This window comes from Chironomus tepperi, unplaced genomic scaffold (assembly GCF_022539635.2).
Source record: "Chironomus tepperi strain 1889 unplaced genomic scaffold, CSIRO-AGI_Ctep_v1 contig_398, whole genome shotgun sequence".
In the NCBI taxonomy this organism is placed as follows: Eukaryota; Metazoa; Arthropoda; class Insecta; order Diptera; family Chironomidae; genus Chironomus; species Chironomus tepperi.
In genome coordinates this window covers 116,014-142,689 of record NW_027226520.1, presented here as the reverse complement: position 1 = coordinate 142,689, position 26,676 = coordinate 116,014, and the positions used below count along the sequence as shown (strand labels likewise).

The 26,676-nt window shown below is 28.7% G+C and overlaps 4 protein-coding genes across 7 annotated transcripts; 1 reads left to right on the top strand and 3 right to left on the bottom strand.

Annotated features, from left to right (window-relative positions):
- Positions 1 to 1,521: 1,521 nt before the first annotated feature.
- LOC139096713 (uncharacterized) lies at positions 1,522 to 14,687 on the bottom strand. 2 transcript variants are annotated; one of them, XM_070648448.1, is made up of 10 exons: positions 14,525 to 14,687; positions 14,116 to 14,333; positions 5,907 to 6,086; positions 5,594 to 5,827; positions 5,421 to 5,525; positions 5,252 to 5,354; positions 3,524 to 5,119; positions 2,425 to 2,592; positions 1,999 to 2,209; positions 1,522 to 1,938 (listed from the first exon to the last, which is right to left on the bottom strand). In XM_070648448.1, the coding sequence occupies exons 3-10, from the start codon at positions 6,035 to 6,037 to the stop codon at positions 1,802 to 1,804; spliced, it is 2,685 nt and encodes an 894-aa protein (XP_070504549.1). In that variant the 5' UTR covers positions 6,038 to 6,086; positions 14,116 to 14,333; positions 14,525 to 14,687; the 3' UTR covers positions 1,522 to 1,801. The 2 variants fall into 2 exon arrangements, with proteins under 2 accessions (XP_070504549.1, XP_070504550.1); XM_070648449.1 differs by lacking the exon at positions 2,425 to 2,592 and having other exon boundaries at positions 14,116 to 14,687.
- On the top strand, positions 6,845 to 8,510 carry LOC139096698 (maltase A1-like). Its single transcript, XM_070648435.1, has 2 exons — positions 6,845 to 7,909; positions 8,001 to 8,510. The coding sequence occupies exons 1-2, from the start codon at positions 6,845 to 6,847 to the stop codon at positions 8,508 to 8,510; spliced, it is 1,575 nt and encodes a 524-aa protein (XP_070504536.1).
- Positions 14,688 to 17,524: 2,837 nt separating the features above from the next.
- Positions 17,525 to 21,342, bottom strand: LOC139096684 (uncharacterized). 2 transcript variants are annotated; one of them, XM_070648414.1, is made up of 4 exons: positions 21,282 to 21,342; positions 19,283 to 19,657; positions 18,513 to 18,617; positions 17,525 to 18,149 (listed from the first exon to the last, which is right to left on the bottom strand). In XM_070648414.1, exons 2-4 carry the CDS (start codon positions 19,463 to 19,465, stop codon positions 17,559 to 17,561), a joined length of 879 nt encoding a protein of 292 aa, XP_070504515.1. In that variant the 5' UTR covers positions 19,466 to 19,657; positions 21,282 to 21,342; the 3' UTR covers positions 17,525 to 17,558. The 2 variants fall into 2 exon arrangements, with proteins under 2 accessions (XP_070504515.1, XP_070504516.1); XM_070648415.1 differs by having other exon boundaries at positions 21,278 to 21,321.
- Positions 21,343 to 22,229: 887 nt separating this feature from the next.
- On the bottom strand, positions 22,230 to 25,536 carry LOC139096695 (uncharacterized). Of its 2 annotated transcripts, XM_070648430.1 has the most exons (5): positions 25,290 to 25,525; positions 24,253 to 24,360; positions 23,446 to 23,608; positions 23,141 to 23,292; positions 22,230 to 22,518 (listed from the first exon to the last, which is right to left on the bottom strand). In XM_070648430.1, the coding sequence occupies exons 1-5, from the start codon at positions 25,407 to 25,409 to the stop codon at positions 22,363 to 22,365; spliced, it is 699 nt and encodes a 232-aa protein (XP_070504531.1). In that variant the 5' UTR covers positions 25,410 to 25,525; the 3' UTR covers positions 22,230 to 22,362. The 2 variants fall into 2 exon arrangements, with proteins under 2 accessions (XP_070504531.1, XP_070504532.1); XM_070648431.1 differs by lacking the exon at positions 23,141 to 23,292 and having other exon boundaries at positions 22,381 to 22,518; positions 25,290 to 25,536.
- Positions 25,537 to 26,676: the final 1,140 nt, after the last annotated feature.

The window sequence follows — 26,676 nt, the reverse complement described above, 5'->3', positions numbered from 1 at the left end:
TAGGATTTAGACTGAAAAAGATTATTTAGCCTGGTTTGTTGGTGTTCATTGTTATTATGCAAATTACTTTTTTATTATCTGCTGTAAATTGCATTACTATTTGCAGGTAAAATAAAATTTCTGTACCTTTTTATCGATTTTTAGAAATTTCTCAAATTTTCTGGTAATTCACTTATTTTGACCTTATCTATCCTCTAAAATTTCACTTAGATAATTTATTAATTTTCTACAAGAATTATGAATAAAGCCAGAACTTTAATTTAATTTTGCTATACCGAGAGTGATTAATGATTTCCTTCTACCAACATTTATGTTTATAAGCAATTGTTGTTGTTAGGCTATGATATTAAATTCTAATCACATTTCACATTCCATAATTTTTCACTGAAATAGGAAAAAGATTTCATAAGCATAAAAATTTTTCACTTTAATTTCCGCAAAATGAAATACACCGAAAAAAAAATACTTCTTCTTATTTTTCGTTCTCTGGAATATTCCGTCTTTAATAATATGAAATCATTCCTTGCTCAATATTTTCATAAATCCACAGAATTTTGACTTTGTCAATGATTTTGTCTAGTTCATTTCAAATTCTTTAGTTTATAACTTTGAATTAGTTTTTAGTTTCTTTACTTTAAATTTAAGAAATTTGTATTTCATTACATATATAGTTCTTTTTTTCGTTCAAAATGTACTTCAATACACAAGTACCTCGTACGAATATCTTTGCGAGAATGAGAATAAAAACATTTCATTTTTCGAGAGAGAATTTTACACACAGAGAAAATTATTTTTTTGTTTTTGTTATTCTATACTGCACATATGAGTGAGATTGTGTTTGTTCATGAGACTTTTTATAAAAAGAATAAAAAGAAAAAGCGTTGAACCGGTTCAAAGGTTTGAGAATCTCAGGGAAAAGAATTTTTATGGAAATAAAATTTAAATCAGAATATTACTTGATAAGCTTTTGAAACAAGTTAAAATAATATTTGCAAAAGATTTAATTTTCTATAAATATGAAGTTTGCTTATTACCTAGAAGAAATAATTAAACAATACAGAAACGTATTTTATGTTTAAAGTTCAAATAACGAATCCGATCTAATTGAATACAATACTTTGATTTAAATTTTAGAAAACCGTTGAATAAATCTACTTTCATACAAAGTTTATCGCAACGAATTTTGAAGGATTGAATGATCAAAAAGACTAAATTTTGCGTTAAATCCAAAACAATGATTGCAAGCTTTTCCCAAATTTTCGATCGAATTTTTGCTCATTTAAAACTTCAGCGTTACAACATTTGCATCAAGATTTATTAAAAATCTAATTTTTATTTCTAAGAGAATTTCAATTCAATTTGAAGAATTCTTGTCGTCTCATGAATGAATGTTGAAGTCAAGATTATAGTTTAGAAATTTTAGTGTCAATCGGTGGACAATATTTGAATTATGCTGATAAAAAAACACTGAAAAACTAAAGCAAATATTTCAAAAAAGTTCTAAAATCGTTAAAGTCCTATTTGATGAAAAAATTCATTACTTTATTTCTTATCTCCTTGTCAATTTGGAAGACAATTCATTGATCTCACTAGTTTGTTTTGTATAAATTATTAAAAACATTTAATTGATTAGGTTTGCGTAGAAAATATTTATATGTCTTTAAAACGTTGACTGATTTTCATCCAAAAGGATATATTTTTATGCGTTCTTAACTTTTGAGATGATTTCTATTGTTCTGATAAATTTTGAGCACGAGCATTCATTGCAATTAATCCAATTCACGTTAATGTCTGTTACTCATCAGTTGTTTCTTTCTAAGCCAATGAGCTTATCGAAGAAAGAAAAATTTTTGTTATGATTGGCGGTTGGATTGTTGAGAATATCTCGGGCATAGAAAAGTGTATGACGAAGAAGCTCTCCAACTGTCCATTTACGATCTTTAATTGGAAAATAAGAAAATAATTTATAAAAATTGATTTTAATTTCCTTCAACTTACCTTGCAAAACTCTAACAACTGTATCCAGTTTACTTAAATTTTCGTTCGAGCAAGTATAATAAATCAGAATTGGCACATTTGCGACACTTGATGACAACCATTGAATAATGGCTTTATATTGTGCATCACCCATATGACTTTCACCACATCCCCATGATCCAGTCGCAACTGTTCTTAAATTACTATTTTGATGAAATTTTCTTTGATTTAGCTACAAAGAAATCGTGTTATTGTAATTTTAGATTGATGTTCAAAAAAATAGGAAAATAAGCAAACAAGGATATGATTTGAATACTTAAAGAGGTTCCCACACAGTACAATCACACATGAAAGATAAATCCAGAAAGATCAAATTTATAAGGATTTTTTTTGATTTGTAAACGGCACACAGAAAGAAGCTATTCATGCATAAAATATTCTCGCTACCTTTATTGTAACATCACATTCGATATTTTCTTCCATTATTGTAGTCGTAATGGACCATTTGTTAGATTTGTCCTTCTTTTGTTTCTTTAAAATGTCTCGTTCTGTCACCTTTTGCTTTACAAATTTTCTAAAATCCTCTGGAGAATCATCATGCTCATGCAATGGTTTCTGTATGTACATTTTTATTTTTTAAGATTTTTAATTGTGAAGGCATTTTTTTGGCAGTAGAAGCATTCGCAAAGTATAATATATAAAAAAAAAGTTTTATGAAATAAAAAAGAAGAATGAAAATAAAATGAAAATCATAAAACAATATTTAATGGGAAAAGTTTTTCGCAAGCTATCACTTTCTAAGTTACAAACTAACCAACTTCATTCATAGACACCTGCAAATCTTTATGTTTGCCCTGATAAAAAATCAACATTTTTAAGAAAAGCAAAATCGTGTAGCTTGCTGTCATGGTAAAATTATTGTAAGTACTAGGTACATCATACATAAAAACATTGATTCTAAAAATACACTGTGCGGAAAAATAAAAGGAAGACTAAAAATGAAACCATACTTTAAAAATACCAGACAATGAAGTTTCATCAAAAGATAATATAAATAAATGTGCAGCAACGTGAAAAAGGAAAAGATTGGTAAAAAAGGGTCTAAAAATATTTATAAATGTGCTGAAGCTATCTCCTTATCAAAAAGGTTCTGCTCATTTTAATTATGGCAGTAAATTTACTACCCGGATAGCAAAGGAACTTAGTATTTTTTATGAAAAGATTTTCAAGATTTCTATTATGCTGCTCATCTAAATTAGAAACTAGATCTAAGTAATGTCTAAAAGCAAAAAAAAAGTTGGAACTAATTTGACTACAACTCCAATAAAAATATGATATCTAATCTATATTCTCGAAATTATTTGCCAAACAAATTGTGAGAAATTCAGCTTTAAATAAAGATATATGGAACTTAATAATGAAAACTTACACGACTACAAAATAATTCGAAACAGTACTTTCAAATGTTATGGTCACTCAATCATTCGTAATATGGATTAATGTCAAAATTCTAATGATATAAAGATATTAAAAGCTTGAGACTCACCAACTGTGAAGACAACTGATTTTTATATTTTGCAACTTCCAAAGATAATGAGCGAAAATTTTTAACCATTTTTCTCTTCTGCTGAACGGAAAGATTTCCAAACTCATCAGAATCTGTCGTCAAGTCGTCCAAAGTTGTATCATCAACAAAACTCTCGGATAATGCTCTTTTTAGTAATGAGTCAGCAAATTTGAGAACGGCCTTATCACGAGAATCCAATTTTCTGTCACGACTGTCGAGCGGATCATTTAACCATTTGGAAAGCTGATCGTAAATTTCTTCTACTTCAGACTCTTCGGTATCAAAGCTGTATTTTGATGAGTCGCTGGTTTTATTTCTTTTCATTTTTCCTTTTCTTGTTTCCATTTGAGGCATCATTTGATAATCGTCAAGAGATGACTCTTCTTCTAATATAAAGCCTGTACTATTGCCTCGTCTTATTTTAATTTTTTCATCATTCATTCGTGAACCTTCAATATTGATATCAACAGCATAACTGTCGTTAAACTCATCTTCATCAATTGAGCAATCTTCTGTACTTTCTGTGTATCCATTTTCAAGTTTTAGAGCATCTTTTAATTGTTTCGCAAATCTAAATCGATTTTCAGGCGTTTCAAGTTCTACAGAATAACGTTGATGATCATAAAATTCATCATCGTCATCATCCTCTGCATTTAAGGAATTCCTAGCACTGTAGAATGTTTCATCTTCATCGGTATCCTCTCCATCACTTCCATTTGCAAAGAAACTGGCAGCTTTGTCTTTTGATACTTGTCTATTAACTGGAAGACATTCACCAGACGAACCGAGAACAATAAATCGACCTCTTCTTTTTTCGTCAGTTGTAAGTTCTGTACTATTCTGACTTCGTCCTTTATTTTCTGGTAAATTTAGCCAATTTCTTCTTTTATCAATTTCATCATCTTCTGTTCGTGAATCTGCTCGTGAGCTGAATGTTGCTTGAGATGATCCTGGTGATGTTTGTTCAATATAAATTTTAGTTGCACAATCAAGACTACTTCTACCACTTGTATTGAAGCTTTCACCTATCGGTGATAATCTACCCCTTTGATCACGACTACTAAGACTATGATTGCTTAATATTTTTAATAATTTTGATGACATTGGTGCACACGTATTTTGACGAAATGCTAAAAGACACTTATTGAGCTCACGTAAAGTATTGTCTTCTTCGAATTGATTAATTGGAAATGATGTATAAGATTCAGCATCCATACATATAATTGATGATTTGAGCTTTGGTTGTTGAAGTTTTTCGAGCATTGCTTTGCCTTTTGGATCAATTATTCGTGAAACCTGCATCACATTTTCTATTAGAAATATTTCATTATCTTCTAATTTTTCTACAAAGAGCAATATTATAAGCAATTCTGGATGTGTAATAACTTGAGTTGATTCCTGATTTGCTCCTTTAAGAAGGACCGTTGAAGCAATAGCTGGTTGTGAAAATATAACTTGTGCAGCAGTTATGGGTGAATTTTCTAACCGTGAATCATGTTTTATGTCTACGGGACATAATGGAAGTTTACATTCTAACCAGTCTTCAATTGTAAGCCAATGTCTACCTGACATCACCTAAAAATAAATTGAAATATAAACTCAATTGTCATTTAAGGATCCTCAGCTTGAGTTTAATGACACTTGAACGGTTCATTTTTCGAGTTAACAAAAAAATCTGACACAGCACATTTATTCACGTTTACTCACCTTTCTTGACAGCTTGACCTTTCTATCAAGCTCCTCAGGTGGTTGCTGTTCAAGCCATTCAAAATACCACAAAAAACTTCTAAATTTTGCCTTTTGGGAATTTCTATAAAAAAAAAATGGATAGAACGGTTTACTTTATTTTTAGCTTTAATTAAATTTAAAGACTTACGAATTTAATTCTTTGAAGAAATGCGTAAAATTAAAGTCTTTCAATGTTGGATGTGTCTTGTTAGTACGCTTAGGATATGTGGAAAAGAATGAATTGGCCAAAAGGCTATAAATATAAAAAAGACAGAATGACGTTCGCAAAATTTTGAGTAAAATAAATCTTATAAAAATTACCATGCAATAAATTTAACATCAAATTCAACGGAATCGGCATTTTGTTGAAGACTAAAATTCATGCCACGTGGCGGTCGATTAAGTTTTAAATTTTTTGCAAATCGACAGATGCATTTAAGTGTTTTGTTGAAAAATTTATCACGTTCTGTCACGTCCATGTCTTGTTCTATAAATATACGTAGTCCATCGAATACTGTGCTGTCTGTAAAATCTTCCTCTGGATCCAAACTTATGCTATATGTGCGTTTATGCAATGAAAAATGAAATTATTCCCCTATGGCCAAAAATATGAAAAAGAACAGAAGCTACTCACTTGCATAAATCATGAATTTTTTGCATGACTTCTAGAATCTTGTCTATTTCGTCTGTGTTTTCAATGGTTGAAATTTTTCGCACCACGACTGACCACCATGGTAACTCACAAGGCAGCATTACTAATGCCATTTTTAATATTGTGTAAGTTAACAATCTCTTCTCTTTCTACTCTATTTTTCTGCATGAATGGAAGGGAAATAAATATATATTTTTATGAACTGTTCTTCTCTTACAACTTAAATATCCTGTGACTACGCTACATGACGAAAAATATGTTTTTGGCTTTAATATCCAAATATATGTTCCATAAATGGTTAAAGTTCATTATGAGTTATTTATAATTTTAGCTTGAATGTCCAATTATAACGTTTGGTGATAAGTTTAATTATTTCTTCTTCTAAAGGTATACGTATGTATGAAGTCATATAAATATGAAATGGATTAAGATTTGTATCAATTAATGAACACTCTCTAGAGAACAAAATCTTTAATTAATGGTTATAAATACTTGATAAGGCAATCATTATTATTAATCGAATTTAGTACCCAAATCAACTTCCAGTGTCTTGACATTTAATTAATAATTTATTGCACACAAAAAAATCATTAATTATAAAGTATGATTTTCATATGCAATGCTTTATGTTGCTGGCCGCTGTCATTAAGAATCAATATTTCATATTAATTCCACAAACATTTTTGTTAGAAAATTATTTTTAAATTACACAACAAATAAGTCATAAATCTCCAATTAACTATGAACAACAAATTCACTCTAATCAGATTCTAAAAATTCTCACACATTAAGTAAGAGTGAGCGATGCTTATATAGTTGATAAACATATTTACTAAACACTAGAATGCTTATTGATTTTATGATATGAATAAAAATATAAAATAAAATTGCATGCTGAATATAAATTCAGTCTAGTTGAAATGCGCCACAGTAATAAAATCATTAAAGTTTCATTTGTTCTAAGTTTATTTGCTACTCTTTTGTCAGCAGAGTGGTTTGACAATGGAAATTTTTATCAAATTTATCCACGGTCATTTAAAGATAGTGATGGTGATGGAGTGGGCGATTTAAAAGGAATTAAATCAAAATTGCAGTATGTAAAAGATCTTGGAATTGATGGAGTTTGGTTAAGTCCTATTATGAAATCTCCGATGTATGATTTCGGATATGACATTTCTGATTATCGCGATATTCATGGTGAATATGGAACATTAAGTGATTTTGATGATCTGGTTGCTGAATGTAAACGAATTGGAATTCATTTGATTCTTGACTTTGTACCGAACCACTCATCACATGAACATGAATGGTTTAAGAAATCAGAAAGAAATGAAAGTGGATTTGAAGACTTTTACATTTGGCGAAACCCAAAAATTGACGAAGTTTCAAATACTCCAGTTCCACCAACAAATTGGCTTTCAGTTTTTCGATACAGTGCGTGGAGATGGTCAGAGCTTCGACAGCAAATGCATATGTTTCAAGATAAACAGCCTGATCTCAATTACAGAAATCCACAAGTTGTGGCAGAAATGAAAGCAATTTTGATTTATTGGCTTGAAAAAGGTGTGTCTGGATTTAGAATTGATGCAATTCCAGCACTTTTTGAGAAAGTTGAAGCTGATGGAAGTTTTCAAGATGAACCTCGTTCTTACAATACAGATTGTGATGCACATGATCACTGTTATTTAAAAAATATCTATACAGAAGACCAGCCTGAAACTTATGATATGGTCTATCAATGGAGAAAACTTGTTGATGATTATTCAAAAGCAAATAATGTAGAAGGAAAAATTTTAATGGTTGAATCAGCTGCTCCGATTGAATTAAATATGAAATACTATGGAAACTCTTCAATGGAAGGAGCTCATTTTCCATTTAATTTTGATTTACTTTTAAAGCTTACAAAAAACAGTAGTGCTACAGATTACAAAACATTAATTGAAGAATGGCTTACTAAAATGCCTGAAGGTCACATGGCAAATTGGGTGCTTGGAAATCATGACAGGAATAGAATTGCAACGAGACTTGGTGTTGAGAAAGGAGATTTATTTAATATATTATTGCAAACTCTTCCAGGAGCAGCAATTACGTATCAAGGAGAAACTTGTAATGGAAAATGTTCCAATTTCATGGGAGGATACAATCGACCCACTAGCATGCAATTCTCCAAAAGAAGAGCTTGATATTCGATCACGCGATCCTGTTCGAACTCCATTTCCGTGGGATGATTCTAAAAATGCAGGATTTTCAACCGGCAACAAAACGTGGTTGCCTGTTGGCGATAAATATAAAACAGTTAATGTGAAAGCACAAGAAGAAGCCACAAACAGCCATTTAAAAATCTTCCGTAAACTAACAGCAATAAGGAAGGAAACACGCTTTAAAAATGGAACATATGATGGTCACATCTCAAATAATGGAAATATTTACTCTTATAAAAGGCAAAATGGAAATGATTTTGCCATTATAATTTTAAATTTCGGCTCAACAGACGAGATTGTGAATTTATCAGGAATTTATAGCAACATTACATCCCACTTGAAAGTTTACACGTCATCTTTAGAGTCTGGATTTAAAGATGGGTAAGCATTATCTAAATATAAATTTGCCTTGCTTTATATTTAATAAGAATATTTTTAGTGATTCCATTGATGTTAAAAATGTCAATGTAAAAGGCAGTATTGGAATTGTTTTAATTAATTCATCAGACAGAATACAAATCAGTGCAGTGCTGTCAATTATTGGCATAATTTTCCATATTTTAAGATAAAATATTTGGTTTATTTTAAATCATTTATGAAGCTATTTTTAAAAATATTATTGAATTAAATCGCATGCTATATATGTGCCTCTACTTACTGACGTATTGAATTACATTTATTTTCATTACAAACATATTCATTGATACAAAAATGTCATTGATAAGAAAAGAAAATATTTGAAAGTATTTTTGGTTTGTATCTATAACTCTCAATAAATTTAAATCTGTTGAAAATTGCATAAGATACGATATTTTTATTCTTTAGAAATACAACCCACCAACCCCAATGGTAATTACGATTCATAACAAATGATCATATTTCATGAGATTCAATATGTAATGCAAGTTTATGAATGAATTACGTAAATATTTTTTCGAAATACCGGTATACCGAAATCCGGTATATGATTGATAAAAAATCGTCAAAAAAAATTATTTACACTCGATTACAAAAGAGAATTGAGCAATTTGTAAGCTTACTTGAGAGCCGATAAGAGCTTTTTGAATATCCTTTATATTGATTGATGAAACGTGTTGTGATAAACTGTTACATTGTGTTGCATATAAACTAGCTTGGCACTAATTTGGCACTTTAGAAAATCTACTTTTTGCTTACTACCATGATTCATAATCTTACTTTTTTAACCGTGTTACGCTTTAAATTTTACAAAGTATTTCAATTGCTACTTACGCCAAAAGTATTAACGTATTGCATTACTTATCGTACAAGTACTTAAAAGTTTTCATTTAAGTAGAACATTTAATTATTAGAAAAAGAATTCGAGCGGGAATTCGTATACGCATCGTTAATAATAGTAATTACCAAATTATAAGTTCCGGAGACCTCAAGAAAAACTAAAACTATTTGATTGTACCTTGTTGCCTCAAAAATATCGCACGACAACATTAAATTCGCCTTGATTGTTTAACACAATAAATTAATTCATTCACACATTTTCTATTTCCATTCTTCACATGGAAAACATTTTTTTCATGCCCATCCACATATTAAAACCGCAATATAACAACTTTAATTTGCCATTTCGTTTCATGTCCCACATTATTTTTATGCCTTTTTTTGCAATTATATACAGAAACAAGTTAAAGTTAGGAAGAGGAAAAACAACAAAATGAGGCAATCCAACTATGACACGAACATAGGAGAAAGCAACAACAACAAAAATAAAGCTAAACAAAAGAAAATGACAAAAGGAATCTCATTTTCATTTAGAACACAAATATTTTTGGGGAGGTTTGAGTTTCTATTTTTAGAAGTATATAGCATATAACGGCATGCTTATGAGACGTTTTCATAATTTCCAAAGTAAATGTTTCTCTGAGAGATTTTATTCCTCTCATATCTACTCTCATGCTCTAAATTTTCACGATTTTGATATGAAAAATTCGATTGACGTCATCGATATGATTGTCACAGACTGAAGTTACGTTACACTCGAAAACTGCTGTTTGCATCATTTATTTTTTCATTTATAATCGAAATCGTCGCATCTTACGTTCGTATACCATTTGTTGAAGTTTAAAGATTTTTTTTCTTGATGATGTTGACAACAGAAAAAGGCAATGGAAAATGTGGAACTTTTTTATGCTTATTGAAGCATATCTCTTGTACTCTGATTATTTTTGCTATTAGTATTTTATTCCTTTTTTTCTATTGAATCGATTTTGCTCTTTTGTGTATTAAACTCACATCCATTTCATTTTTTTTTTACATTATTGAAATTGAATTTCTCATGAAAGAGCTTTTATCCTCAACAATTTGCATGCCTGTCAATCAGTCACTGTGTGAAAATTTTTCTATTCTTATTTTTATCAGAAAATGTGTGAGAAAAATATTTTCTTTTTAATTCTGTTTATTTTCATTTGAACTTTGAGTTAATTTTGAGAAAAATAATAGTTTTTCTTTAGGAAAATCCTAACTGTATTTAATTCCTACAGTAAATCCCAATAAAATTTAGTTAGGAATAATTGGAAGAAATTCTTTAGACTGCAAATAATTTCGAATTCTGTCTGAGTTTTCACAATATTTTCACATTCTACATCCTCGTGTCTATGTATTGAAATCTTCTCTTTTGGCTTGAGCAAGAATCCTGTTTGTTCTCATTTTCTTATTTTTAAAAATCAATAAAAGTCTCATAACAACGATGCTGGATTTATAAAGTTTATGTTCTTGAAATTTTATAAGATCAAGGATTCTTTAAATTAGTTTTCTACGTGAACAATTGAGACGTCTCTATGGTTGTCGTTTTGTTCTAATCTTAATAGATTTCTCGAACGTGCAATGTCCATGAAACTTAACGAGTTTGACAGCTTTTGAATCATTGCAATAAATAAACGTTTCTTTATGTCCATAACCATTTATTTAACTAGGTAATTAAAATAAAAGCCTGAAAATCACTGCACTCATTCTTAAATTCACTGATAATGTTGAACACATGTCAGAGAATATAAAATCGAAAATCGTGTCTTTAATCAATGAACTGACATTTGTTGATTTGAAACTTTTTGATTTGATTAATCTTTTCATGTGCTGTGTGTGAGCTATTTCTGGCTCATTTTATGATATAATCAGAATTTGGCAAGTCTTAATTAAGATTCGATCGTGTTAAAATGATACTTAGTCATGATGAAAAATATTTATTTTTATAAGGAATAAATTAAGGACAATATTTATAAGCCTACATGCAAATCCTTTTTACAATAATGGCATCTCAGCTTTTTGTAAATACACACATAAATCTTTATGACGATCTGAAGTATTAAATCCAATTTTATTATATATTAAATTACCATAAAAAGTTACGTGCTTTATCATTCCATATATAATGCAGATATGATATACATCAATTGGATATACATACATAGTAAATTTTTGTAGATGGAAAAGCCGTAATGCCAAAAAAAATCACATAAAAAGTCAACAAAGAATTACTTGGAAAAAGAGTTGTAAAAATATCTCAAATCTTCAATTACATGGAATTGATACCACCAGATTACGACTACTCTAAACGAGGATATTCTTAAAAAGATCTTCAATGAGATGATGATGATGATGTAAAAAGTTCAAAAGAGAAATAAGAAGCAGGAGTTGGATAATAAATAATAAAAAGTAAGAAGCGGAACTGAAAATACGTAAGCATATCCTTATATAAACTTTTTTAAATGAAATTTAATCACTTCTAAGTAATCATAGTAGCAGCTACAATAATATTTTATAAGAAGCATGTAACCTTCTTAATCTCTTTAATTCAAAATATAATTATTAATGAACATTAGTTAAGATTTGCATTTCAGACTAAATTGAGTGAAAATCTTATAGACTTGTAAGGTAAAGGATGGAATTAATCAATTAGCATCTCATTCAATTCTTCGAGTAAATCTAAACATTACAGGAACAAAATAAAATAATACGACATCTTTAAACCACAACGTTTCAGCTAACATCATCAGATGATAAAAAACAGATGTAATCGTTTTATGCTCCGGATATTAAAGCTGCATCATGCAATCTATTTCTTCTAAAACGTCATTTTTATTAGGTCACTGTAATTACTTTTAGCCTTGAGTATTTTATTTTCAAATTTATAAATATTGATCGATGGCAGAAGATAAGAAATTTGTGATTCAGAGGAACAATATAAATGCTTTTTATTGCTTTTCTTAAAATAAGGCATAAACTAAAATAGTTCTTTTTATCAAAACAAAAATTAAATTTGATGTTTTGACAAAAATGCGCTTTAGCTACCAATTGAATTTTTACTTGAGTTTATAGCTATATCTAGTTCAATTTAAACACAAAATGAAAATGAAAACAAGGAAAACATCATATAGAATTATTGAGAGAGTTCCTTGACTTCTATGAAATGAAAACAGAGCTGCGTGCAGCTTGTAAATTAAAGTCACTTGTGAAATTTGCTATTGCACATCATTAATTTTCTTCTTCAGCACAGCCTTTACAATTTATTCAAAAAAATATTTTAGTTCACTTAGTAAAAGCAGTAAAAGAGGATTTTCAAGATTTTATGAAATTTTATTTGGTCTCGTGTTTAAAAGGTATTTTCATCCTCATTTCATCGCTTTTACTTGAGAACGTAAACGAAAATTTGCATCATTTTCTAAATAACATGTTACCCCGAATTTTCTCGTCTCTTTGATGATTAAGAGGATTTTTTTTTTCAAGACACGGAAAATCTTGCGTTGGCAGATATGTATTTGCAGCGTGAAACGAAATGAGGAAAAATTATTATCATAGTCGGCTGAGTCAACAAATGTTAATTTAAATATGAATCAACATTATAGCTACATCGTGAAAGTTTTTTATGCTTGGTGTTTTGATTGAATTAAGACATGCGTGAAAAAATGAAATTTTAAATGATGAATGAAATATTTCTGTTGCCATGGGATATTCTAAGGGTTTTGTTGATGAATGAAAAAGCTGAATACACAAAGTTTCCCTTTTCATTAATGAAATATTTATAAGCTCAAGCTATGAAAATAAAAGATAGAATATCATATTGCTTAGGCTTTAAATATAATTATTCAAGTTGTTCTTTATTTTGGGTATAAGCTAAAGATGTATCTACATTATGATATCAAAAATGTTTCATCGGGTTTTAAAACAGCTGAGATTTTGAAAATTTTAATTCAGCTCAACATTATTATAAACTTGACTTTCTCAAATGCATCGCAACTCCCACATATTATTCATAATTTTGATAACATCAATAGCTGTTCAGTAATCTTTCATTTGCGTGACAAAAGGACATAAATTCAATATATTTAGTCGTCTTGTAATAGCCTATTTATATTTTCTCTGTCTTTAACACATTCTTCTTCTAATGATATCCTTTTTATTTATTTTGTGAAATTTTTGTGACATTCTTGACCTAATCAAGACACGAGGCTCAATTCTTATTCATTCACCAACACAAAATTACTCATTTACAGTTTTAAATCAACCTTTTGAATACCCACGCTAACTCTCTTGTGGAGAATTTCATAATTTTTCAATATTTTCATTCTTTAAATGCATGAAGATGTAATAAAAAAATGTACAGATTCTGAAATTCGGTAGCTTATTGAATATATAAAGTATGTAGGTATCTTCCAATTTTTGATGACAACATTTTCCGAAAAAGAATTGGAAAACTCATTAATCAAAATTTCAAAATAAATAAATAAGTTTGACATAAGCCGGCTTATATTGCCACCCAACGCAAAATAGAAAGAAGAACTATAAATTTGTCTTCTTTTTATTGCCAATATATAAATTTAACAAAGTCACGTAGAAATAAAAGGACAGTCAACTAATAGTAGAGTTTTAGTACAAATCATTCATATAGCGAGTGCCAGGAAATAAAAAAGAAAAATATGAGCGAAGAAAAAAAATTAATTTTATCGTAATTTACTCACACTGTATATTTGTAGTATGTTTTTCTTCTGTCTCTGTCTATTTTTATCAAGAAACGCCAAACGGCGACCAACAAGCAAGTCTTGCGGTGAAGACTGAAGCGCTTCAACTAATTTTCTTTCCTGTGCTATTTTGATTCTAAAAATATTTCCTACGAGTCTTTTTCTTCTTTTTCCTCTACTCTTAATTTATAGATGAAATTTTTATTTTTCTTTCTCGTCTAAATGAACAGAAAAAAAATTATAATTTCTGCATTAAATTTTCTTTTTTCTTTATTGTTCACTTGCACATATAGACACAGGGATTCTCATTTAAAAATCACTTTAGACTCTTTAAAGATTTCAATACACTAATTATTGTGTTTCATTAGGTCTCGTCCAGCGAGTAGAATTAATATTTAATTGACTTTACGTGAATTGATGAAAATTCCTTCCTTGATTTTCTTTCTCCTTTATTTTTTTGCTTAAATTTTCTTATTCTTGCTACTTGAAATAAAATTGAAATGAGAAAAAAATCCACACGATAAAAAATTTCTATAATTTTCTTGCACTTTTCTTTTTCCGAACTGAATCGATGAAAATCTCAACGAGAACTAAAAAAATTTTCATTTAATGACGAAGAAAAATTTTCTCTCGTGAATGAAAATTTCTCAGAGAACTAAACTCCATTCTCATTTTCTGACATCATCAATACAGCAACAAAAGTTTGAATCACATGGTAAAAACATGTGTTGTGTTATAGCATAACAAGATGAGAGTAAGAGAGAAAATTTTCATTTATGACGTCATGACTTGAGAGCATAGCTATGAAATCATGATGATGCAGACATTTGCTATTTGTAGTAAGAATGTTTTGATATTTTATACATTCGTGTAACCACTGACATGTTTATTGATATTTGCTTGATATTACAGATCTGCTATCTTATTAAATTCATAAGGAAAGATGTGAATGTAACTAGAATGTGGGCAAGTTATGTGGAATTAAAAGTTAAAATAAATTGCGTTTAAGAATTTATTATAAGTTTGCCTTGTAAGTGCTTCAAGAGTGGGATTTTAATCAAATAGTAGTAATCCAAGACGAAAATAACTTTCATCTTTAAATTACCTAGGTATTTCATCAATTTGTATTTATTCATCGTTCTGTTAATAAACTTTTAATATTTACACAAGTCACGATATCAAAGTACTTTACAAATTTAACTTCCTTTGAACTTTTAATTACAAATTATGCTTTTTTACTTCTTTTATTGACCTCAAATTCTTTTCTTCCCTCTGCCTGCATGCAAAGTTATAATGCATTCTCGTGTAAAATTACAAATGAATATTTATAAGCGCATGTTTACTCCTTGATTAAGAAGCTTTTCGAGTGAGTCAAAGAAAACAAAGACATCAAACATTCGCGGAATCGACATTTATTGCCAATCAATGAAATTTGCAACTCAATGAAGTCGACCGAGTTTGAATAATTGAAGTTAATTTTCAAAATTTATCCTGATTAAATATTTCAGTGCTAGCTAGATTAAAGCTGATAACAATTTTTTTCATATGCTTTATTTAGAAACACTTCAAATAGATGAATTTTTGTTGACAATAAAGATATGGATATTAATCAAAGATCTAAAAATAATAAAAACATGAAAAGATTTTTAACCCCCGCTTCTATAAATTGACATAACCCGATTTGTTTCCAATTTTTTTATCAGAACAAAAGTACAAAATCAATATTTTTTTTGTATCATGTGTTGCTCTTTTTGCGGATGAGGATATTCAATAAAGGATATTGACGACTAGAAAGTTGTCCATGCAAACATTTTTTTTTTAGAGAAATTCAAATTTGCTTCATACACATTATGCATTGAGGATATATTCACAAATAAGACAACAATAGATTAGTAGCACTTTAAGACAAATTTGAATGATAAGGTAAAAAAAAGAAGACAAAACAAATTAATTAAATGAGGTCACAGGAAATGAAGTAATTTAAATGCCTACCAGTTTAATTAAGCATACACATATAGATATTTCTGCTTCATTAATAAAGGAATGAACTAAATGATAATATGCAAGCATATGCACAATCTGTAGAGAGAAAATGGAGAGCAGATAAAAAATTTCAATTTTAAATCTGAAATTTCGTTTGTCTAAGATGAGATTAAGCTTGACATTGAAGATATTAATATCCAATTGGAATCCACATTCCATAAAACTCTTAAATAAATTGCTTAAATAATTGTTCAATTAATATGTGGAAAAGCTTGCGAAAAAAAGATATTTAGTGAAACAAGGAAATAGAAAGAGACATTTATTTTCGATTATGCATTCTTCTAGATTTTCAACGAATCTAAAGCATTTCTGAATCCAATTCGCTTCAATTGTCTGTTTTCATGTATCTTTTTCCCCGATTTTTCACACATTCATATGAAGCTAATGAAGCCATAAAATTTTCATATTAAAGTATAGGAAAAATGATATGAAATTTTTTTTATCAATAACAATATGATATGTTTGTTTACTACGTATATGGTTCCTTCATTTTTTCCCCGATTTCTTTTCTGTCTTTGAAATCACTATAACTTTACTGGAAATCAATATCATTACATGCGTACATTTGGCATTAAAATATTTATGACGAAACACGAAGCACGTTTTTGCAGAAATTATGATTCTCATTACAATATGAAACCTACACCAATTTGTGAATTTTTCAAGAACGTCATGTAATATAAAGTATATGTTTAGGAATATATGGTTAGTTCTATGTATAATTTATTTGACTAAACAAGCTGAATAGTAAATCAATGACTGTATATTATAAATTATTTTTAGCGCTAAGTGTTTTCCTTGATTATAAACAACACGAGACTTTATTGCTTTGTTTTTGTGTCCTGAAATTATTCTGCAACCTTTTTTAAAAAACGTTACTTAATAAAAAAATCTGTTGGCCAAAACTTAACTTAATTAAATGCAGATTTATTGAATAAAAGCTTCCACTTTGTCTACGCGGAAAACATTAATTGAACTTTAAAATAGACAGGTTTATTTTCTGCGTAAATTAAGAAATAAATAAAGCTGATACATCAAAGAACTAAAATAGCGAAAAATGTGTAGCCATAAAAAATAATTTCCATTCAATCTCGTTCGCACATATGAAAAAAATAATAACAAGAGGAAGAAGAGTAATAAACCTAAAGAGTAATGACGTTGGTGATATCGTTTCATGTTTGTATATAAAAGTCAATTAATACTTGAGTGATTGTATATATAGGGGGTACTATTAAATGTAGAGTAGAGAGTTATTTAGCATGAATAGTGTCTTGATTATGAAATTTATACAACAAATTTAAATATTATTGACCGAAAAGCTAGGGAAGAACTGAATAAAAGAAACTTTAAAAATTTTTTTACCAAGTTTTTTTTTTTAAAAAATTTCTGTTTTATTTTAATCAATTTAATATGCCGATAATACATACGAAGGCAAAGGTCAATACACTCAATAACAAAATAGCAGTATTAAATTGAATGTGCATACATCCGCTTTCCAGTGACATATTATGTGAAAATGTGTTTTGAAATACATCTTCCAAGTACACATTTTCCACCGTCACATTTTCAAACAACTCAATTTCTGTGGACTCATTTTTATCCAAAAAGGTTTCAACACCGCTACTACAATTTGTTTGAAGATCAAATTGTGAATGAATTTTGAGATTCCGTCCTTTAAGAATCAAACGATTCAAATGTGTGCTATCAGTTTGATATTCGGTTCTATTTTCGTCATATCGATTTGATAGAATTGTGTACATTTCACCTTTATCTATCGCACATACAGTCAGCATCATTTGCTTTCTATCAAATTTTATGATTTGCATACTTATATTGTCTCCATACCACAGCATTTGCTTCGTGTTATTGAATGTCAGGATATATTGCACGGATTCGATGTTATTTGTATAGATGCTCACTTTAAGGTGTCGCAAAGCAAGACGAAAATTGAAATAATCTATAGGCTTGCCATATGTCATCTCTTCATTTTGCTGTGAATGAGAAATTGAATTAAAAAATCGATAAAATGTAAGAATCTTAGGATTTAATTTGAATAAATCAAGTGTAGTAAAAACTATGTCAAGTATGGATAGTAAAAAATGAGATAAAATCTCGAACTAATTTAAGATCAGTGTAAATTATTTGATGGAATTATGAGTCATTAACCCTGTCTTAATCAAAAGCTTTTAGGTATAAAAATTCATGTTTGACCTGGACACATTAGCTACTTTTTGCACTTGTCATCTGCACGATTTCATACTGATATATATAGCAACAAGGAAACAATTTAAATTCCAATCAGGAAATCTAGAATTTCTGCTTTTGCAAGCCTTTTACTGTGAGACAAATTTTACCTCATTCACTTCAGCAATATTTATCCTCATGCATGTATCCTGAAAATTTTCATTAGCTTGTGTTTTATGTGAATATAATTCAATTCCACTCCAATCGCCAAAGAACTGAAAAGATATAAAATTATTATCGGCAATGTGAATTTAAAATTTTAAATGCTTTAGTTCTCTGAAAGTAAATGATATTCGTGCTACATCTTTGTACATTAAAACGAGTATATACACAAAAATTTCTCATTGATTTTGCAACATTTATCCTTTAATAATCTGTCGGATTCTTTCGAATGTTATTTTTTTTTTTAAATTTTACTAACATTGTTTCAATAGAAAAGCAATAAACTTAATAAGCTTAAACACAGACGTGTACATAATTTGAACAGTAATAGAAGGAAAATTAGCAGAAAATGGTATGATGTTTTTGAATTGTAACATTAGAACAGCATTTTTGAATATTTAGAGATGTTAGCCCGACATAAATAAAAAAGGATCCTCCTCCGTTTGTCGTCTATATGGCAGCCAAATAGGCTTCCATTTAGTGTTTTAAATTTAAAAAAATTACTAAAACCCTGATACTAATAATTTATCAATAATTAGGAAACAGTCAAAAACTGTTATAAAAATCACATAAAAATTCACAGTGAAAATGGTAATAAAATTTTAATGTCAAAATCTTTGAGCTTTCACATAAACCAAAATGAATTCAATTTTTTGAAAACAAACATCAGCAATCAATTTCGAATGAAGTCATGTGCGGAATATAACAAATTTCTTACCTCTTCAATCTCCCAATTATTCGTTCTAACTAGCGATGGGCAAAATGTATGTTTTCTTAGATTTTGAGATGGATTCTCATTAATTTTCCTTGGAGAATTAGCAGTTTCATTTCCAGTAGCATGATAAATTTGTACTATAATGATTGTAAGTGTAATGATTGATTTGCCACTTAAAAAACTCATTTTTCTTTTTTTTCACAAGTGTGTAGCATATAAACTAATTTCTTGGTTGAGGTCCTATGCTCTTATTTCTTTTTCACATGTGTGGATGAAGTATGAAATGATGAGAGAATTTTCTTTTTTTTTATTATGACTGCATAGATAAATTTTGTAACACAACCACGTGATGAAGTTTTTGTTTCACACTTTTTTTTTCTAAAATTAAACAACAACAGAAAGATATTGTCAACTTGCGTAGAAAATAGACTGCATAGTTTTATAAATTAGTTTTAATATTTAGAGTGGTTTGTGATATAAATTGTTGCAGAGATAGACACATTTAAATTTAATTTTCATGGCTCTATAGTTTTTAAATGACGGAAAAGAGCATACAATGAATTTTTATTTGACAGATGAATATGCATGAGAACGAAATGAGGAAAATTTTCGGTTATCGACTGAAATGCATGAAAGAAGTGTGACCAGCTGAATTTTTCATATTCAAACTCAAGCTTTTGTTGTTACAAATTTTTGTAGAATTTTCATATATTCTACAATAAAAATAATAATGCTAATTTATTTCATTCAATTTACTCAATAACTAAAAGCTCATAATACCGCACACAATGAATTGGTTAATATTCATTGAGATTTAACTTCCTCAAATAAATTTTCCTCTCATTAATCTTTAAAGTTTTATAAATGCAATTTATTTCTGTTAAAAAGTTTTCTTCTTCATTTCATCTCTACAGAAAATAAAGCAGTGCAATTTATACTTGAAATTTAACTATTTTAATTGCTCAAATAGTTGTAGGATGAAAGACATTTTCATTATTATTGTCATTTGTTTCTTTTCAAATTCTTGGCGACCTTCACTTTTTTTCAAAATTATATATTTTCTTTTCTTCACAATTTTGCCTAATTTTCATTTCGCACATTTTTCTAGAGCATACATTTTTTAACTCACTTTTCGATTTTCGAGTTCACTCAAATAAATTAGGACAATTGGAGCTATGAATTTACTTTAGATAGTTTTTTCTGTTTGGATAATTTTATGGCACTGACAATATTTTGGTCATAAATTTCCACATGCAAACTTTAACTTGATGCAGAGTTGTTTTATGACCTTTAAATTTAAAAGAGCTTAAATTTATTGGCTCATGGGATTTTCAACATTCACACATTGATAAAATTGATGGAATTTTCATGCAAAATATCTTCCTTCAAATAATTTGGAAATACCGATCAAAATATTCACGTTTAAAAGTCATAGCACTCTGACAACTCTGACTTCGTTATCAGACCTAAAACTCAATTAGAATACGTACACAAAGTTTAATGTCTACAATTTAAAATGAATTTCCAGAGCATAGTTGAAACTTTGCAATCACAAACAGCAACAGAGCCGAGAAACGCGTTGAGATAAAAATTTGCTTATTTTATTATTCGGCTCTTGAGAATTTTTGGAGAACTAAAAATTATAGCACCACATGTTCGTATGTGCTATCTATTGAAAATATGTGCTATCTATTGAAAAACAATTTTATTACTGCCTGCAACATGAGTATTTAAGTTGCTGTGGAATTTGCTAATTTTGAGGCAAATATTAATTCAATGGATGTTGATTTTTCAATAATTTTGATTTAATTATCTCTATAAATAATAAAATTTCCATGACACAGAAAATTGAAGAATACTTATTGGCACTTCCGGATAAAGTGTTTAAAAATAAATTCAAAACCACAGCATATAGAATTTATAGCAAAAACTACCCAATAAATTATTTTAATAGCAAAATTCACAAGTTCAGGTAAAAATAAAATCAAGACTGATCACCTACGCTCGTGGAACTAATGAAGTTTCCTATTTTTATTTATTCATCTATATTGTATCAAACCGAGAAACCGACTGAATTAAAAAAATCACAGAAATTGAAGAAAACATTTTCACATGAGATTTCAAAAGAGCCGAAGGAAAATAAGAAGAGAAAAATTATAGTATGTATTGAAAAACAAGGTATAGCAGCCTTGTTATACCAGCTTCTGTACTCTCAAATCTTGGTATAATGAGATTCATTGCTTCAAATTGAGTCCATATTTGATTAAACTTTTGAAAATTTTAATCTGTATTTTTCTAATATTGACCTAAGTAAGTAGTTCGTTTTGTAGTTGATTTGCCTTGTTTAAAATTTCATCTATCGTTTCATTCTAAATTTCATGAAAATTTATAGCTCAAAAAAAGAAAAGCCAAGCAAAACAATGAAACAGAGAAGAGAGAAAAATTAAGAGATTTATTTATTTTTCTCTACACTTGAGTAGTTCGTCACCATCAGCAACTAGTATTTCATGATGATACCGGCTCTTGAAATGTAAAAATGAAAAATAATATATATGGCTCATAGCTCTTGAAATGTAAAACTGAAAAATAATATATATGGCTCATAGACGTTTAGCGTTCCTATATGTATGACAGATATGATGATTCAAGAAAAACAACAAACGTGATTCGATATAAAGGAAGGAAGGAAAAGATTTTTCCATGTTTATTTAAGAAAGATGATTTAAATTTTTTTTTCACCTAAATTCACACATTTTTTTCTTCATCAACGACTATAAATTATATACGTTGGACATGATAACACATACTATATCTATTTTTAAATATTTCGCCAAATACATAAATGTCAAAGAAAAGTTATTTATGTACAATATACATATATCATAAATACTTGAATGAAGCAGCAACTTATTCACTAAAACTAGATATAACAAATAAAAAAAGCTTCAACTTCCAAAAGACAAATAAATTTATTGTCATCGATAGACAATGAATAAAATGACTCAATGTACAATTTTTTTTTTTTAAATAGACAAGAACATAAAACTAAAAATTCTTAATCGTCACAATGCAGATGTAGAAATTTAATTTCTGATCAAAAGAATTCCCATAATAATCATCGAGAAGAGAATTTTAAACGGCAGTGTAGGTCGTACAGCTGATGAAAAGCGACAAAGTTCTCTAGTAGATTGAACATTTAGTCCACGTCGCTGGAGCAGATTGTGAATTGAATCAATGTCCTGGAAAGAGAAAGAGAGAGAAAAAATTTAGAAAATGTAAATTCGATGTGTGATATACAAAATATTGGGGCTTTCTCTAGAGCTTTTGATATTTCTATACTAGGATAATAAACTTTAAAGCAAGTAATTTATATTGACATATATAGGCAGGCTTGTAGTCAGAAGGGATTAAAGACACAAATATTTTTTATTTGATAATTCCTTTCTTAAAAATTTTGACCACACTCCTCCATGCAGAATTTCGCACTAAATCTGCTTTATTTTTTAAAAAAGTGTTGAATTATCCATGTTTTTGACATTCATTATATGTGATAAAAATAATTTATTGTGCTCTTTTGTTAGCACATTCTTTGTTCCAACTTTCAGAGTTAGTCTCAAATTTCCATGTTTTTCTTGTACGCTTCATGTTTTCATTCTTTAATAACATTGAATAAAAAATAATTATTTTTGAAGTTTTTCAATTTTTTTTCGACAACGACAAAGTTGAAACCCTTTTAACGCATAGCAATGAAAACAGGAGAGATAAAAATCAATAATTGATAATGGAAAAAAATTATGTTGGGCCTAAACCATATCACATACATAAATAAAAGAATAAACATTATCGGCTTAATGTACTCACTTCAACTGGTATGCTTTTCGTTCGGGTGAATATAATAGTAAAAAGTTCATTTCGCTCGCAGAAAGTCAGAACGAGATGAGTAGCCACTACTTTCATGACCTGAATTGTGCCGGTGAAATGACTATGGTGGAGATGCTTCTTTAATATGCTGCCTGTACGAAAATAAAAAGAAATAAATTTATGGGTTTTTCATGTGAAAGGAGAGATAAAAACTTTTTGGCAAGCTTTATCTTCTAAAAAATACATAATATATATAAAAAAATGGTGAATGCAAATAATAAATGCACATGCTTTAGTACACTTACCTCTCGGTGGTTCAGTTCCAATCCAGAGGCCTCTCTTTGTGTCAATGAACTTCAGCGTATATTGTGCCGCCTTATCCCCTTCATTCATTTGAAACTTAATAAATCGATAGCCCCTTTTATCTGAATCTACTCTTAAATCATAATCATAATTATAATCACGCCACTAAAATACAGAAAAAGGGACGATTATAATGCTTAACTTGCAAACACATTCATGTCCTTGGATTTTGTCTTTTTAATTCAATTATATTGTGATTTATGGAGTGAACTCGTCATAATAGTCAGCTTTAAATAGTTTTATTTCTACATTTCTGTTTACAACTTTAATAAAAATGAAAGTTGTTTTAATTATCTTAGTTATTACACTTTGGGGTTTAATATTCAAATTAATTACTATTTTAGCACTTGAACCGTCATTTTATTCAATCTTTAAATTTAAAATCATTTTTTATGAATATTACAAAATTAAATTTTGCTTAAATCTTCGATTGTAATGCCAATAAAAAAGAATTCTTCTTTTTCTTTAAAATTTTTTCGATTTATTTTTGACTTTGACATTTGTATCCAATTTATGGATTTTGTGTCCCTAAATATTTTCAGGTATCCTCACGTTTTCTAAATCTTTTTTTAATTCTTGACTTTTAACAAGTCAAGCATTTGAATCATCACGTACATGATGAAAAAAAATTTAATTAAATATTTTGACAAGTACCTAATGTTGCTTAAATTGTTTTTGAATCTGTTTCATCCAATACGCATCTCATTCCAAAGACCTAAATGATAATAAATTTCTAATCCATATCTCACCTCAAGAATCTCATCAATTTGTGTTATTATGCACGAGTCAAATGATTGAATTTGACCTCTTCCTTCATAATGAGTGATAAGTTCTGCTCCAAACCATAATCCAGATGTCTAGATGAAATATTTATTTGAATAAAATATGTGTCAAGAAATTTAATGGATTGAAAATGGACACAAAAGGTTTCTTTTCAGTTTTTGTTGAGGAATGGAGAAATTAAATATGTACAATTAAAGAAAAATGCTGAATCAAGGATTTACGGTATAGTGTAGAAGAAAATATTTTAGGCAAATTTATAGAAAAAGAAAAAAAGGATTTCCTTAAACAATAAAAAGTTTCTGTGTAAAATATGTTGAATGTCGTAATTATTTTTTAAGAACATTAATTATGATTATTGTCAGTTTTAAAGTTCTCACAAAAAACTTTTTGCTGTACTACTTTTCAAATTTATTTTTACCCCTTTCATATCTGTGTTATTAGTTCCACTAATTACTTAATGATTTTTCCTTTAGTTTACTTTTGAAGCACAAATCATTAGAATGGTGTTGCATTGCACTCGATTGCTAAACTTCTTTTATCAACACCAAATGGTAGCCTTCTGGCAAAATGCTTGTTAAATCAAAAAGGATGATAAAATATTTATCATGGTCGATTGACCTCTATTAAACATAAATATGACACTAAAACCATCAATAAATATTCGGAAAAAATATTTCATCGCAATCCGTTTTTAACTTGTTGGCCAAAAAAATTTCCATTGATAAAAATTCATTCACATAAATCCTTCAAATTTTGCCCCTTCTTATTTTCCATCTTCGTCATCTCTCATGATTAAATGTACAAAAAATTGGCGCCACAATTCTTCAATGCACAGTATTTATTACACAAAAAGGGGAGAAATTCTTTCTATTCACAGTTTTTTACAATTTAAACACTAAAATTTCATTAAAGTAACACAGCAGTGAAAATATTCATTTCGGCATGAAAATATTTTAGTCCCCACAACATGACGATGTAGAAATAAAAATTCTTTTAAACTCACCAACTCGATATCTAATTCTTTTTGAGGATTATAATCTGGACAACGACTCATGTAGTCGACATCTGCGAATGCAAAACGATGTAGAAGCACAAACGCTAGTGCCGTAATTTCGACTTTCATGCTTTTTAATTATTATATAGAAAGTTTTCTTTGAATCAAATACCTAAAATAATTTTTTGGCCTTATTTCAGGCAAACGATTTAAACGCTAGGACGTACAAAACGCAACTGTCCTTACAATGCGGTAGAATATGTTGAATTTAATTTTTTTTGGAATGAAAATGAAATTTTTGTAAGTGAAACTTTATGGAAAATGAAATGCTTTTCCGTCTCTCTCTCCCTTTCCCTGTTTCATATTTGTTTTTCTTTCTTACATACGTTGATGACAAGATTTAAGCATCGTATTCATACATAGGAAAATTAGGCCAAGCAAAATAAAGAGAAAAGATAAATAAATCTATAAGATATTTTGAGGAAAAAAGGAGGACAATTTTAAGTAGATTTTTTGAAAATAATACGCAATAAGATGTTGTAAGTTTTGACCTATAAATTTTTGGTAGTAGTGCTTTACTTATTATGCTTTAGCAGCAAAAATGGAAAGCTTTTTTGCGCAATGCTATTCTCGAGGATGCATCATTTTTAGAGTTTTAAGCCCAAATTTTTTACGTATATCATCTTTATGTATACATGTTTAGGTTCCTGTTTGCTATACTTTAAACTCACTTGACTTTTACTGATTTTATTATTTTAAATAAAGCAGCTTCAGATTTGATCCACTTGATGACGATCTCCAACAATAAATCCATTAAACAGCATCAACTTCCCAACCCGACGACAGACATTGAACAATTAAATTACATGTACAATTATCTGATTAATTGAATTGAAAAGAAAACTCACTAAATAACGTACAAGTTGATAACATTTGACTTTTTGAACTTCCTCTTCAAGATGTTTTTAAAAACTTTATTGTTATTTGCTTGAAACTCCTACGTAAAAATAACGTTCATATAAAAATTCTCACAGAGTTTTTCATGTATAAACTGTAGATTCTTGTTCATCAAACAATCTATATGATAAATTAAGGCTGAAAAAAGAAATTAAAAGACAACAAACATTCTATATTCTTAACTTAAGTTATTCTTTATTTATATCCCTTAGGTAGTTCATAAAATTTGATTTACAATCGTTTATAAATTTTGGTATAATTAACTTACAAATTTTGCAATAGTAAAATTTTGGAGAGTAGGTAAGACTTGAAAAGTTTCGATCAAATTTAAAATTTGTTATTTTTGGCATTTTTATATTGTTTGCTGAGAGCATTAATGTACTGTAAACATTTTTTATGGCCACTACGTAGGCACATAAGGATAAATTTTTGATTCCTT

Coding starts and splice junctions, on each gene's coding strand:
- LOC139096713 (XM_070648448.1), bottom strand. CDS start 6,037: ATGGCATTAGTAATGCTGCCTTGTGAGTTACCATGGTGGTCAGTCGTG. Junction 5,828..5,906: donor AAAATTCATGATTTATGCAA/GTGAGTAGCTTC, acceptor ACGCACATATAG/CATAAGTTTGGATCCAGAGG. Junction 2,593..3,523: donor ATCAGTTGTCTTCACAGTTG/GTGAGTCTCAAG, acceptor ATGTACATACAG/AAACCATTGCATGAGCATGA.
- LOC139096695 (XM_070648430.1), bottom strand. CDS start 25,409: ATGAAAGTCGAAATTACGGCACTAGCGTTTGTGCTTCTACATCGTTTT. Junction 24,361..25,289: donor AAGAATTAGATATCGAGTTG/GTGAGTTTAAAA, acceptor TATTTCATCTAG/ACATCTGGATTATGGTTTGG. Junction 23,609..24,252: donor AAATTGATGAGATTCTTGAG/GTGAGATATGGA, acceptor TCTGTATTTTAG/TGGCGTGATTATAATTATGA.
- LOC139096684 (XM_070648414.1), bottom strand. CDS start 19,465: ATGAGTTTTTTAAGTGGCAAATCAATCATTACACTTACAATCATTATA. Junction 18,618..19,282: donor ATAATTGGGAGATTGAAGAG/GTAAGAAATTTG, acceptor ATATCTTTTCAG/TTCTTTGGCGATTGGAGTGG. Junction 18,150..18,512: donor ATATTGCTGAAGTGAATGAG/GTAAAATTTGTC, acceptor TCTCATTCACAG/CAAAATGAAGAGATGACATA.
- LOC139096698 (XM_070648435.1), top strand. CDS start 6,845: ATGCGCCACAGTAATAAAATCATTAAAGTTTCATTTGTTCTAAGTTTA. Junction 7,910..8,000: donor AAGGTCACATGGCAAATTGG/GTGCTTGGAAAT, acceptor AAACTCTTCCAG/GAGCAGCAATTACGTATCAA.